At 33.8% G+C, this 16,680-nt stretch overlaps 1 protein-coding gene across 1 annotated transcript in view; it reads right to left on the reverse strand.

Annotated features, from left to right (window-relative positions):
• pippin (solute carrier family member pippin) overlaps nucleotides 1-16,116 on the reverse strand; it is a 59,250-nt gene extending 43,134 nt beyond the window's left edge. Inside the window, exon 1 of the mRNA XM_072522180.1 lies at nucleotides 16,035-16,116. Coding sequence (XP_072378281.1) covers nucleotides 16,035-16,075 — 41 coding nt within the window. The 5' untranslated portion in view covers nucleotides 16,076-16,116. The remainder of the gene's footprint in view (nucleotides 1-16,034) is intronic.
• Nucleotides 16,117-16,680: the final 564 nt, after the last annotated feature.

Below are 16,680 nucleotides of genomic sequence, written 5' to 3' on the forward strand. Positions count from 1 at the left end.
GTAGAAGGAAGAATTGAAATATCAATAGAACAAGTGAAAGAAGCAGTTAAGGGATTAAAATTTAAAAAATCTCCAAGCCCAGGCAGAATACATCCAGAGTTGATTAGGTATGGATCATCAAAACTGTTTTAAATGATCCGAAAATTATTCTAAAGATGCTTACACGAAGAAGAAGTTCCAGAAGAATGGAGACAATCGTATATCTCTCCAATACACAAGAAAGGCACAAAGACGGATTCTAAAAACTATAGAGGTATCGCAGTGATTGCTACTATAGGCCGACTATACTCAAAAGTACTACGAAACCTGATGAAAATGATATCAAAGACAAACAACCCGAAGAACAAGCGGGATTTAGGGCCGGACGCTCCACTATGGATAATATTTTCACATTAAAAATTGCAATGGAAAAACGAGTGCAGTGAAATAGAGTACAGCTTTAATAGATTTGGAAAAAGCATATGACAGTGTACCGATCTCCCAACTATGGATAGAAATGGATAACTTGAAAATAAAGCCAATTCTTGTTAAACTCAAAAATATTACGAACTATAAGAATTAAAATGGGACAAGAAATCACCTCTCCTTTTCAAACAACAAAGGGACTAAGACAAGGCTGCTCTCTGTCACCCACCTTATTTAAAATGTATTTGAAGAGATCCTAAGTGAAATGGGTAAAATATGTAGAAACATGGAAATAACGGTGGAAGAAAACAAGCTATATACACTTTTCTTTGCGGATGATCTTAGCTATATGGTAAGAAAACTGCAAAAAGAATATGAGGTGGCAGGTCTAAACATGAATATGACAAAATGTGAATATCTCTCAACAATCCTGCAAATATTTGGGGGTCATTTTCAACAAGAAGCAACATTTAGCTCATTCCATAAATTTTTTATGGGATTCAGATCTGAACTGTACGCTGGCCATTTCACGACCCGAAAACCGACTCGGTAATGTAATTTTGCATGCTCTTAAAGTATGCTGCTTTGCATTGTCCTACATAAAAATAAATTCATTTCCTATTTAGTCAGCGTAAGATACCACATGCATTGCTAAAGTCTTCTCGATGTATCTAGCACCCGTTAAACCTCCTCGCTCATAAAGACGGCTAACCTTACGAATGAAAACAAGGTTATTTCGGGCCCCCATAGAAATTACACCCCAGATTATGCAGGAACCACCTCCATAAGGACTATGCTCTTAAATGCAGCATTCTCGTTTTCGCTACACTTTTGTTCTTCGGTCGCTATCATAGAGGCTTGTTCTGGTCTAATCTCAGAACAGATCCACATTTTTTCAACGTCCAGTTCAGATGATCCCGTACAAAACTCAGGCGTGCGTGATGATAAGCTGCAGTAAGTTTTTGACCAATCGCAGGTACTCAAAGAGCATTAAGGTAAAAATTTCCTAATATTATTGACACAATAAAGCGATCATCACGAGCAGTTGTAAATCGCTTTCTACCTGTTTTAGGTCGCCTACGAAAAGATCCAGTCTCTTCATAACATTGGAACACTCTTCGAACAGCTGCCTGTATATATCCAGTTATATCCATGTTGGTCGAAATGGAAGACGCAGATTTGTTGAATGCTATACAAATCTGAGAAAAGCTGGTGGTCGAACAGAAGCCCAAAAAAATTTGCCATTCACAAAATTTAGATGTAATATTTGTCCAAACACTTATTACTTACCTTGTTTCTTTGAAGTTCATCAGTGTACTAAATAAAGGTTTTTTTATCGCTTAAATTTATTGTACTTTTTAATATTAATATTTCTTTTACCTTTGTAGTACAATTCTTAAAGAATAAATAATAAAATGTGTGTTTCTTCGCATAAGTTTTTATTTCTATAAATAATAATATGCGTAATAAAGCTGTTTTATTTTTATATTATTTTACAGCCATGTGAAGCCACATGTTACTCTCAATTATAGAGGCCAAATGCATTTTCTTGTTCTTACAGCCATTGTAAACATATTCCATAAGCATTTCACAGCGTTGAATAGATGCGGCTTCACACAGCAGTAACGTATACGCCTGTCCGAGGTGCATGACTGGCTTCACACGGCCAGAAATTCAAATTTGCTGTGATGCCGCAATGGCATCTCATGACAGCGAAGGTGTTAATATTTTATTATCACAAAATTATTTGGTTTATTTTTTTTCCTATTGTCCATCCTTTCCTCAAAGGCAACTGCTTAAAGAATACTTTGAAGCCACTTATTATAATTAACGAAAAAAAGAGCCCTGAGATCAAATTTATGATTAAAATTAATTTATTTGTTTTTAAATTTGCAAAAATCATAATATATATATATATATATATATATATATATATATATATATATATATATATATATTGTTATGATATGTAAAATCAAGAAAATATTGGTTTGTTTAAAAATATTTCAAAGTTCAAAAACATTAAAATAATTCAGATAAGTAGGATAATATCCAACAAACATTTCGGAGAAGGAAAGTTATTAAATCCTTGAATTACCTGTACCAAACAAAATGTAAGCTTTACATCAATCATTTCTTTGTTAAACTTGAGTGACCCGCATAAGTTTAAGTGAAACAAAAGACAAATTGAAACGGGTTTTTACAAATGCATTAGTGCAGTGATTAAAGACAATAGAAGATATTTTAGAAAGAGGTTTTTGTTAGTTTTAAGAGTTATAGAAAAACATTATTTGTAAATAAGTTTTAGGAAATTTATAATTATAGGTAAAAATTTGTTTGTTATCGAAATGAAGAAATGGGGGAATTGTGACGAGTTGTGATTGGCGGAGATTGAAAAAGGTGGGATAAGTGTGTGGGAGAAAGTTTAGCGAGATTGAGGAGAGAGAAAAGATAGCAGTCAGTTGGTTTTCCAAATCTGTAAGAGGAACAAGGATTGTTCTCTGGCGGTTCCTGAGAGGTAGCAAGCAGTAGTGTTGAATGTTAGTGAGTTTTTGTGGAGTTAGTGTATCTGACAGAAGCTGGAGCAGCAAAATATTGTAAGTCATATTTTCCTACTTATATTCCAAGAGTCACTGTTCAGGCCAACGAGAGATTCAGTTTATCGTAAAGAGAAGATATTCCAAGAGTCATTTTTCACTCGGGCCAACGAGAGATTCAGTTTATCGAGAGGAGAAAGGCTATCATAATTTGAATGATTTGTGCTTTTGAAGGAGATCATTAAAGACGATATACTTGCAACAATCTGTTGTACGATTGCTGATTACATAGGGAGCGGTTGAGAGGAGATAATATAGTCTACAAGGAACAAGGATTTGGACCACTCATCATCAGAGAGAGATATTTTGTTTCTGCAGTTTTTTTTTTCTTTTATTGATAACACAATTTTTACACGTAATTTAGAAAGGATATAAATATTTTGATTAGGAGAGTTAGAATAGTTTGGATTTTGAGTGTTCAATTAATATTGTTTGTACCATTAATTTTGATTGTTCACGTACGGAGAACAAAATTTTGAGAATCCTTATATGAGATTTGTTTATTGAAAACTTTTGAGTGTGAATTATTTCATTAATTTTTTTCAATATATAGTGTTAGATCATATGTGTTTTTTATTATTCCGGTATTCTCTGGACCTTACCTTTCACATGTAATAGCATAGATATTGAAGCACGAATTTTAACCCTGAGATAAAAGAATTAAAAATTGTGATAGAGTCATAATCACATCATTGAAATAATTTTAATTAATCAAAAATTAATTAGCTAATTATTCCTTGGCGCACCGAGACTTTAAATATTACAATAATATATATATATATATATATATATATATATATATATATATATATATATACATATATATATATATACATATATCTAATCTCTGTAACGGAAAAGACAATTAAAGGAGAAAAGCTGATTAAGTTTGAGAAACTCTATACTAATTTATTTGTATGAGTCATCTCTTTTTATTAAACAGTTCTCTCAATATTGCTAAAAGCACTTTAAAACCATTTTTTATAATTTTGAATTGGGCTGTGGTGTAAAGCTTTAAAAGCTCGTCTCCAACTTTCACTCTAATCAGTATTCACACCCACATCCAGCAGGGGTTTTAAGCGATAACGCTAACAACTTATTTTTTACCGATTCTCGGAGTAACACATTCTGCTTTCAAATTCATTTCCAGCACAGAAATTGAAATATAAAAAGAGTATCAAACGTTAAAAGAAGTATCCTATAAATCTTACAATCAACTCATGTTTATTTATAAACCCCAAAATAAAAAAGACGCCGCCTTTTACAGTGATAGAAAATGAAGAGAAAAACTTTTACGCCTCGCGAAAGTTCTCAGACAGTGGAATTTGAAAGCTTTAAAATATTTTTTACTTGGAGTGCTTTCAAGAACATGAACAATAAACAAAGAAGTTGTTTGGCGATGTGAAATTAATACGTCGTCTGGCAAAATGAAAAATTTATTACTGAAAATGACAAATTTATTCTCTGAAAATGTACTGGTTAAGTAATCGGATTAATTTTCTGAGGCGACAATGTGAATATTTTTACTTTTTGGCAACAAACGAACCACGATTATAGTCTAGAAACCGCTTTAAAAACATTTAAGAAATAAAATTATGAAACAATTGGCACAATTTGTAAGCATTTGTTTTTGTCAATTGGTGGTAATTAAGTTCTTCACAATTTAGAATTACTTTGCTTCGATCTTAAGGTGTTATTGGAATAATTTTAAATAATCACCAATGGACTCTACGCCGATGAGTATTTAGGTAAATATAAAACACATACAGCACGCTTGCGTTAATCCTAACGGAATCGGGGAAACGGGTTGTTCGGATAATCGCATCGTTCAGATTACCTATGACTTTTTTATGGGGAGAAGAAAAACCGCAAAAACACAATGAAAATGGCTGAAAATGCTTTACGTATTTTAATAATATATTATCTTAATATATATATATCTCGTGTCACAATGTTTGTCTTCAATGGACTCCCAAACCAATTAACCGATTATAATAAAATTCGCACACCATGTGCAGTTCGATCCAACTTGAGAGATAGAATAGTTTAAATCTCAAAATTATAGTCGCAATTTTAATTTATTGCTAATTATTTGTCTGTTATTATTTGACAGTCACAATTATCTGTTAACTCCAAATGATTCTAACAGATGTCGATACCTTTCGACTGGGTTGAGTAAGTAATCAATAGATGGCGCTGCTATGGTAAATCTACGAACGTGTCATATAAGATACATGTTAATAGCATAATTACCACGTGTTGTTGACGCTATAAAATTAATTAAATTTATTTTGTAGTGAACGAAATACTGTATAATTCAATTATTTCCACTTTTTAAATTTTTGGTGTTAGCATAGCCGGCCACGTGTTACTTAGACTGAAGTGTAAATTGAATTCATATTATAATGAAGATAATACAGTGAAATTAATCCTGTTTTTTACTTATTTGTGCTTCATTGATCAAAACTTTATAATTTAATTTGAATATATGTATGTAAGTATTATCACATAATTATAAAATTTAATTAAAATGTCAATGCAAAAATGATACACAATTTCCTACACTTTTTCAATAGTTGTACAAATATTTTTTTTTACTGTTTTTATTTAACCTCTATTAAAAAATATTTAGCACTTATTATTTCAATGTGCTATGATAACAAGTTTTTCAGATTTTTTTTCTTATATTTAAACGATTAAATTAGTATTTCAATTCTTATTGAAATTATTATTTAAAACTTATAATTTAAATATGTACATGTCAGTATTATCACATAATTATAAAAGTTAATTAGAATGATTTTCAATTTTTCTTTTCTCATATTTAAACGATTAAATTATTATTTTCAGTCAAATGCCACCGAAAAAATTTAACCTCAACAACGCGAGCAGCAAAGGTTCACGGCGCAAACGTGTTGAAAGAGCTCAGCAATTACCAGAACAAATCGAAACAAGAAATGCAGCTCAAAGAATCAGGACTGTAGAAAGTCGTGCACAAGAATCTCAAGAACAGCGTGACGAACGTCTGCAACAGAATATTACGAGAACAAGAGCGGCACGAGAACGAAACATAGCTACAGTACGAGTACTAGATCGACAAAGGCAACGGATCAGCCGCTCATTAACACGTGCATCATTTGTTCGGCTTGCCTTTGAATATGCACCAGATATTAACTACTCAGCGCATTTAAAAATCGCTATCGGTGGAATGGATAAAGTATGTCAAGAATGGTATATACCTATATTAAACCATATTACCATAAATATGCGAGTACAATTGCAAAATGATCCATCAGCACAAATATTTTCCGAACAACTACTAGATATTGGGAACGGTAAAATAGAACTGCAACCAAATACGCAATGCATTAAACTACCAGACAATTTTTGGACTGTTGTTCAGGATAAAAATGAATTGATTCAGAGTATTTTCCCGGATATACAGAATAATTATTTAAATCATGAATGGCTTAGTCAACGGGCGATTTTGGCAGCCAAAAACGTTGATGTTGACGAAATTAACTTCCAGATACAACAGTTGTTACCAGGTGATCTGATGTTTTTTAAATCAATCGATACTGTTGTTGATGAAATTGAAAGTGTAAATTTTCCGATTGAATTTTTAAATTCATTAGATATCCCTGGAATGCCACCACATAATCTTCGATTAAAGATTGGTTCCCCTATTATTCTCCTCCGTAATTTGAATCCACCTCAATTATGTAACGGTACGCGTTTGGTCATCAAAAAGATCACCGGAAACATTCTTGAAGCAACCATTTTGGCTGGGAAGTTTAAAGGAAAAGTGGTCCTGCTGCCACGTATTCCGATGATACCATCAGATTCTACCATATCCTTCAAAAGGCTACAGTTTCCAATTCGTTTAGCTTTCGCCATGTCTATAAATAAATCTCAAGGTCAAACAATGTCCATTTGTGGTTTAGATTTGGAAAATCCATGTTTTTCTCATGGGCAACTATATGTTGCGTGTTCACGTGTTGGGAAACCGTCGAATCTATTTGTGTTAGCTAAAGACAGGTTAACCAAAAACATTGTGCACCGATTGGTGTTAAATTAAATTGAAATTGAAAGTATTTATAATTCAAAAAAATAGATATTAATGTTTAAAAGTTTAAGACTGTCTGCCTTGCCTACCTCATTCATGAGTTTAAGCGTCACATGTTATTTACTGTATTATACTGTAATATACTTATATTTGTTATAAAATTAAATGGAAATAATAAATCTGATAAATTTTTATTTTGTACCTATTGATTTCTGCTTAATATCAAGTGTAAGAACATTTTAATTAATTGTGTTCAACGTACTTCCCCTACAAATCTCAATCCTTTGAATTTGTATACCAACATCAACATTTTCGTCTTTGTTCGTAAATAATTTCATTGTACTAAAGGGTTATAGTAGTAGAAAGTCAAATAAGGAGATCACCATATTTTTTTACAAATACCATCTGTGTGAAAAAGCATAGTGGACTCCGTGACTGATGTTCTCTTATTGTTTCTCTTAGATTGTTTACTATAATGTAATATAACAAAAACTTTAGCCACAGCAACGCGTGGCCGGGTCAGCTAGTATTATATAAATATATAGGTATACAACATGTTTAATAAATACATATCTATCTAATTTGTAATTTTTTTCTGGGCGCCAGTCTCAACGTGCTGATCAAACGCTTTGTCTCTTTTACGCCTCAGCATCATGATTTCCTCGCTGCTGTTAAGGTTGTCTTCTGTGCAACTGATTGCCGTGTTCAGGGCTTTAACAACTTCAGCAGCAGAATTCTTTGAAGCAGCTGGTTCATCATCGACACGCTCCTGTTCCGTTTCATCATTTTAAATAGCCCTTACAATTTCTTCATCCGTGAGCATTTCTTGGGTGTCAATTTCTTTTAAAACAAGGGTGCTTAAAATTATGTTTTTTTCGTTGGATGAAGAGTCGTCAATAGCCACTAAGTTTGGGCTCGAGTTTTTCCAAGAAAGTTGGATTAAACATTGTGAAATGGATGACCAACAATTTGACAAATTGAAAACGACGTCCTTAAGATTAACTTTCTTCAAAGCTACTACCAGATCCGTTCCACTTTACTAGTCAGCAAGAATGTTGGAGAGTTAAGCTATTCGATAGTGCAGTTTTGTGTTCTGGATAACATTCTGGTTCAATCGTTGAATCATAGCTTTCGTGTTGGGTGGTAAGAACATGGCAACAATTTTACCAACTTCACTACGAGTGCATCAGCGGATGGATGACCAGGGCAGTTGTCCAGCAGCAAAACTGCCTCCTGAGGGAGGTTCACATGTACGAGATGACGACGAACATCAGGGACGAATTTAATTTTGAACCAATCTAAGAACAAATCTCTTGCCACCCATGCACTTTTTTGCACTCGATACCATATGAAAAGATCAACAGATTTGAATGCACGAGGCTTGTTAGCCGTCTCCACAACAAGTAAACGAAGTTTGTTATTTTCTTAAGCATTTGCACAAGGCATCTTCTTCTTTGTGTGCCGTGCTTGTATTCAAGCGTTGGCTATCGTCATATTGACAAGCTGATGAAATGATTCTCGGTCGGCAGCTAGATGAAACAGTTCCTCGACCGTTCGACCTGTCCATTGTCTGATGTTACGCAGCCAGGACAGTTGTTTTCTTCCGACCCAACGTTTTCCTTCGATTTTGCCCTGAATGATTAACCGGAGTAAGCGATATTTAGGTCCTCTCATTATATGACCGAAGTATTAGACCTTTCTCATTTTGATGATGTTGATCAATTCTCGCTCTTTGTGCACGGTCTCTAGCACGCGTTCGTTAGATATGTGTGCTGTCCACGGGATTCTGAGCATGCGACGGTAACACCATAACTCAAACGCTTCTAACTTGTTGAGATTTTTTATTTTAGTTGTCTAGGTTTCACATCCATAGAACAAAGTGGACCAGACGTAGCACTTCAATACTCTTAGACGTGTGGTCAACGACAGACTTCTACTGCATAATACAGAACGCCAGTTAATAAAGTTTTTCCGTGCGAGTTCTATTCTGGTCGAAATTTCTTCATCACTTTCAACCCTGCAGTCAATCCAGCTACCCAGATATCTAAAGTGTTCCACCCTATATATATATGCACAAGGCATACAAGGTGATTTTTTCTTTCATAATTTTTTGACCAGGAGCGTTCTTTTCTTAAAATGACACCAATGTGTGATCTGGTAATATGCACCAAAATAACGCACTTTCATCTGCATTGTAAATTTGCTCAGGTGTCAACTTGTTCTTAATCACAAGTTGATCAAATGCAGTTCAGAAGGGTTCGATGCCGTCGGTATTAGGGAGGAATCTGACTGCTCGACCAGACCGACCGTCCACGATCGACCAATATTACGAGTCTATGAAAATGTATGCGCAGAGTCAGACTGGTAGACCGTCTATCACTTACAGCGACCGACTGCCATCGTCCAGTTGTGAAATTCGGACTTGTTGGAATTTTTGATCGTTTGGTCGATGAATATGAAACATTTCGCATTCATTTATACTGTTCTGAGCAATGACATTGACCATTGACATTTCAAAATTTGTAATTAATCTATAAAATTTGGGCTTGCTCATGCGATAATAATTTTGAAATTTAATAGAAAGGGATATAACGCAAAGAATTCTCCTTGTTGGTGTCATGCATCCAAACTGTCCTACGCCTACGACGACGTCTCTACATAAAATAAGTGATAAACATTTTATCAGTAGAATTATCGCTGCTAATTCTATCCATAATTCAATTTTTTACAAAAAGCCCAGTAAAATAATATTACAAAAATGTGGTTATGTTGCTACACTCTCTTGACGTTTTGACGGTCGGTCGATGGAACACGAACGAGTAATATGAGTTTAAAAATACAAATACAAAAGTCGGTTGTTCGCTGTCGGACGATTGGTCATGGTCCGTTGGGCAGTCTGATGCCTACCTTACTCGAAAGTTTCTCAACAGTAATTTTGAGATGTCTAACTCCATGACGTCGTTTGAAGTTGTCCAACCAACCCTTACATATGCTAAAAGCTTGGTGATTTGGTGACATTTCACGATGGAAATGACAGCCTTTTTCGCCTTTTTCATTTCACTGGAACATGCTTTCTCCGCTGTTGTAGGAACTACATGAACCAAACTTTCTGCCTTCGGATATTAAGGGGGTTTGATGTTTTTTCTCTTCCCTGGACCGCTTTCCCTTTCGCTGACGAACTTTTCAATCATTTTCTTGTTCTTCTTAATGTCCGTAATGGTATATTTGCCAATACCGAAATGTTTTGAAATGAAACTGTAGCTAGTTATTTGCTGTATCAACTTGAGAATTTTGATCTTTTGTTCGATAGTCAAAGTCACGTGTTTACGTAGATCCTTCGTGATATGAAAGCACTAACAGAACTAAATAATATAAAGGTGGGCAAGGAAAGTAAAAACCGATTTTCGACATGTTGATTCATGTCATTTCAATCGCGGGATGGCAGAGGGAGTCGCGCGAGCTCGTTCGGACTACCGCGTTGTTCGGACGACCTTGGGTTCGGATTAAGTCAACCGTACTGTATTCCATAATTCGATTGTATGATACCAAAAGGCTAAAATACGTATAATACGGTGGCAAATACAGGAGGTAAAAAATGATGTTCGTATATTATTGCACATTATTATATACGTTTGTTAAACTAGAAAGTTGCAAATTATTTTTATATTATGGCCGTTTAGATATTTTAGTGAAAATATCAAGCGCCATCTAGCGTCCTTTGAAGAAAAGGAACAAAAAATGTCACAGTTCTAGATTTACATGATATGTGAAGATATTATAATTAGTATTATATTTATGAATATTTCTTCATATTTTTAACATAATAGTTATAAATATGTAAAAATTTTTAAATGAATTTCACTTTGTATCAAAAGATGTAAATTAAAATATACTATTTATAAACAAAATCTGTAACCGGATTCTGATGATTTTATTTTAAATATGTATATTTGAATAATTATTAAAACTTTTAAGCGGAGTGTAATACATGATGTTCTGCTAGTCGCTGTTCTTTGTTTACGCATCTCAGGGTTATAGTTTGCTAAGTAGTAACAGGAATTAATTTCCAGAAAATTCTCTTAAATTGTACGTAAGATGATGATATGAGACTCCTTGTAAATTTAGACTAATCACTTATAAGGGGTGTATGGTTGTAATTTAGAGGTAGCACCTTTTATCGAAACGACCACATCGATCGTCATAGACAAGAGATGGTTCTTAATAACTGGTCCTCATAAGATACCGCTTAAGCGTCCACGTGCCACATTCCAAGCAACTGCATTGGTCTGTAGGCTAAACTAAGTGAGGGTAGCCAAATATGGAGAAAATTTTACCGAATGTTCGGTTCGAACGGCTTCGAACGGATGAGTTGGTAATTTGTGAGGCTTTTTTATCCTAGAGTTAAAGGCAGAGGAACTACTCAGTCAACGGCATAAGGACGTCGAAAACTACGAAATGACTTATTTTTCTTCTTCTTTAAATACCGTCTTAGTATGTATATCTGTAAATCCTTTTGAACGAAATCGCTCCTAATCCATAACGCCTCTTGACGAAGACGTAAGAATCAATGCCAATCTATATCGATATCAGAAAGCCATAATACGAATAGACCAACAAAAATCAAAAGAAATACCTATAAATCGTAGAGTAAGACAAGGATGTGTGCTTTCACTTTTACTTTTTAATATGTATGTAGAAAAATTGTTTAAAGAGGCATTAGAAGACGTAAATGAAGGCATATTTATTAATGAGAAAGGACTACAGATCTTGGTTGATCGCATTACCCAATACTGCGAAATGGCACTGAATACAAATAAAACAAAAATCATGGTGGTAAGCAAGAACAAGATTGAGGAAGACAGTGTTTATGCTAAAGGAAAACTTTTAGGCAGGGTGCACAGATATCAGTACTTAGGTTGCGAACTAAATGAAGAATAGGATACAAGTACAGAAATTAAACGGCGTATTGAGATAGCTAGAAGTGCTTTTAATAAGATGAAAGCAATATGCAATGGAAAACTCAACAACGAAATTAGAACTAGAGTATTGAGATGCTACGTGTTCTCTGTCCTGTTGTATGGAGTTGAGGCCTAGAGAAATACAGAGGCGACAGAGAAAAAACTCAATAACTTTGAAATGTGGTGTTATCGAAGAATGTGGAAAATATCTTGGAAACAATACATAACAAATAAGAAATACTCAATACTATAAAGAAAAGAAAAATGAGCTACTTTGGTCACATACTAAGAAACGAGAAACACGAATTGATGCGGCTGGGCATACAAGGAAAGGTGGAAGGGAGCACTGGGGAGAAGACGCACGTCGCGGCTGAAGAATCTGAGACAATGGAGTGGGAAAACGGCAATAGAACTTTTCAGAACGGCTACAAAGAGAGTCAAATGGGCCATGATGATATATATATATATATATATATATATATATATATATATATATATATATATATATATATATATATATATATATATATATATATATATATATATATATATATACTAAATAAACAAAAGCAAGGTTTTTAAATAAAAAAAAAACACCGAAAAATGCATAAAAAACGATTTTTCGTTATTTTGACCATGACATTCTTTCTACAAAAATCAGAAAAAAATCATGAAGATAATTTGACACTCAACTAATTTTTTGGAGTGCTATGCGAGACAGTTTGTTTAAACGAATTTTAAAAATTTCAAAAGCGTTATAAAATTTTGTAAAAATTACAGTGATGTAGAAAATAAAATATCCTACAAACTAAAAAAAGAATAAGTTTTTATCATTATTAGAACGAAAGCTATCACCAAAAAACGAAAAAATACGTTTTAATTTTTTTGAGGTTATGTTTGGCTCTAGGGGTCTAGCAAATGTTTTTGGATAGATAAAAATAAATTAGTGGTTATGTATGGTATAGAAACAACAACAATAAATAAAAAAGAGGAAAGCAGCTTACCAAAAATTTAAAAGAAAAATAATGACAGCAATACTAGATTCCAACATAATAAGTGAACGTGACGAAATAAGAGCTTAAAACAGTCATGGAAATAGAAAACTAACTGGAGGGAGAAAACACAGTCAGATACATCAAATCACTCCACCCAGAATGGATCGGACACAGACTGAGAAGACCACAGCAGGACACGAATCAAAGAATAACTAATTGGACTCTACTATGGCTTAATATGGCTTATTCATGAATGAACATAACATGTACTCAATGAACTCCTTTTTCAATAAAAAAACCAAGCAGAAAATGGACATGGATGAGCCCCGATAAAAAGACAAAGAATGAAATAGATTATATCTTAACGAAGAATAGAAACCTAGTAGAAGACGTATCAGTATTAAATCAGTTTGACCTAGGAAGCGATCATAGAATAATAAGAACAAAACTAATAATTAACAAAAAACTAGAAAGAAAAAGAATACATGAAAAAAGATACAAATGGACATCTGAAGAAATCAAAAATAGTGAATTTAATAAAAAGATAGCGCATGCATTAAATCAAGTTAGCATGCAGCATATAAACTAAAATGATATTGATGATTTGAATAACCTTATTACCGAAACAGTGAATAAAAGCCTTCTGCAACTGAAAAAACCAAAAACAACATACAATGAATTAGACAAAGAAATATTACAACAAATAAAAAGAAGAAAGATCTTAAATAAATCTAACAAAAGGGGAACCGACGAATATAGAGAACTTAATAGGCAGATTAGAAAAGGAATCAGACACCAAAAAAGAAAAGAAAACGAAAAATTAATAACAACAACTATTAAAAAAAATAAGAGTATGAAATGCCTCAGACCGACATTAGGACGACGTCAGATGATATCATTAATGGGAAAAGACGAAAATGAAATCACAACTAGAGAAAACGTAATGACACGAATCGAAGAATTTTACACAGAACTTTACAGAACACATCAACAAGATGATGAGATGAGACCAGCACGGAAATTAATAAAAAATGTTGGATCAGAAATAATGCCAAAAGTAACAATTTCAGAGGTAACTACAGCATTGGAAAACATGAAGAGAAATGAAGCTGCAGGAGAAGATAGTATTACCACATATATGATATTAGAAGGAGGTAAGGAACTAATTGCAATTGTAACTAAGCTTGTGGACAGTTGTTTACATCAGGGCAAAGTCCCTAAGAGCTGGAACAACTCTAAAGTAATCTTATTACACAAGAAAGGTGATAGTCGCAAATTGGAAAACTTCAGACCCATCAGCCTACTGTCAAACCTGTTTAAAATACTCACCAAAGTCATAACTACTCGACTAACAAGGAAATTAGACGAATACCAACCATATGAACAGGCAGGTTTTAGAAAAGGCTATTCAACTTCCGATCACCTGTTAACCACAAAAATATTAATAGAAAAATGTAACGAATACAAGTTTCCAGTTTTCCTAGCATTTGTAGACTACGAAAAAGCTTTCGATACCATAGAACACACGGCCGTAATAAACGCAATGCATGATTGTAGAATAGACAGCAGATATATTAACTTAATAAAAGAAACTATGAACCAAGCTACAGCTACATACTACATAAATGAAAATGAACACACGAACCCTGTACCATTAAACAGGGGAGTCAAACAGGGAGATACTTTATCACCCAAACTGTTCACCTTAGTTTTGGAGGACGTTTTTAAAAACCTAAATTGGAAATATAAGCGAATAAACATCAATGGCCGCTACCTCAGTAATCTACGATTTGCAGATGACATAATCCTGATAGCTACTGACCTACAAGAAATGCAAACCATACTTTTAGAACTATATACCGACTCTTCTAAAATAGGACTGAAAATGAATTTAAACAAAACAAAAGTCATGCACTCCGAAGACACCGTGACAATAATAAACGATAAAGTTATAGAAAAAGTTGAAGAATATATATACTTACACCAAAAAATAATACTAAATAGGGAAACTCAAACTGACGAAATAAAAAGAAGAAGAAAGTTAGCTTTTGCAGCATTCGGTAAACTGAACTATATACTTAGAAATCAACAAATTCAATTACATCTTAGATCTAAAGTTTTTGATGCATGCATTATTCCGATATTAACTTATGCGGCACAAACATGGACAATCACAAAAAAGAATATGAATATACTTAGAGTCACTCAACACGCGATGGAAAGAGCAATTCTAGGTATATCACTTAAGGTCAAGAAAACAAACACATGGATAAGACAGAAAACCAAAGTCACCGATGTGGTGCAAAAATCATTAAAGTTGAAATGGGAATACGCTGGACATGTAGCTAGGAGCGATCAAAACAAATGGCACAGATCAATTTTAACCTGGAGACCATACCAACACAAAAGACCCAAAGGCAGACCTCATATGAGATGGACAGATGATCTGAAAAGGACTGCCGGGAAAAATTGGCTATAAGTAGCATACAATAAAAAACAATGGAAAGGAAGACTTGAAGAGGCTTATGTTCAGATGTGGACGTGAATGGCTAGACGAAGAAGAAGAAGAAAATGGCTTAGAAGAAGAGGAAAACCGAAACCGAAAAACCATATAAAAACTATGAAGGTTATATAATGGAAAGCTTAATGGAGGGACTGTAAAAAATGGAAGCAGATCTCCACACGCAAACGGAAGCAAATTATAATGAACAAAGCGGAATAATCCACCTCTAAAAAAATAGGATTATTATACTTCCAGTTTTGTATATGAATATCAAATTGTAACTGTACCGAAAAATTGTTAATAACTTATAATAACTTTATCTATTATTCTGTAGTATTGCACTACCAAAATTACCGCTAAAAACTAGTTTAAGGTGAACACTGAAATAAAAATAAACAAAATAATAATTTTTACTCGACATTAAGATTTCGCTATTCTAAGCAAACTAGCACGATGTTACTTGAACTTCTACAACTTCACAATCTCAAAAAGCTTTCAAGAGTAACTAACCTGCCGGCGAACTTTTCAGTGCACACATTTGAGACTTTCATCTCTTTCCTTTCTCGACACCGCAGTTGACAAGTTATGGATTGTAAACTACTTTAAATGACGTTGTCTGAAACTTTTATAATGTTTTTGTTTTATTTACATGAGCTGGAGGTCGGGGAGGCTGCCGTAAATTAGGTACTCCCCCACACCGTTCGACTGCCGATAGCTTAGATTTGTGTAGAGACGGACTTGGCGTAAGACGGCAAAAATTTGATAACAGTTCTTGTTTTTTTTTCGTCCCATAGTTGCATTGGTGTTCCAGCTCATTCTGTGTCCATTTCTTTATTTTACTTCTATCGTTTGTCATTTGATTTTTGGAACCTACTAGCTGCATCGTATTATCGTATATAATATCAAAAGAAAGTAATGGTTCTACAATCTATAAGGAAAAGAAATGTCCTGTTCAGCAAACTCCATAAAACGAAAAAGAATTTCCAGAAATTGCAAAGAGAAGCAAACTCGGTTGCTGTTAAGTCTAAAAGGTAAAAATGGACACAGGTGGTCCTCTCAACCAAAGGCTGCTACTAAAATTTCAAAACGTAACTTCGATAAAACCAAGGAAGCACAAACTCCCTTAGATAATTTTCATTATTTTATGAGTCCAGAG

Source organism: Diabrotica undecimpunctata, chromosome 2 (genome assembly GCF_040954645.1).
Source record: "Diabrotica undecimpunctata isolate CICGRU chromosome 2, icDiaUnde3, whole genome shotgun sequence".
Taxonomy (NCBI): Eukaryota; Metazoa; Arthropoda; class Insecta; order Coleoptera; family Chrysomelidae; genus Diabrotica; species Diabrotica undecimpunctata.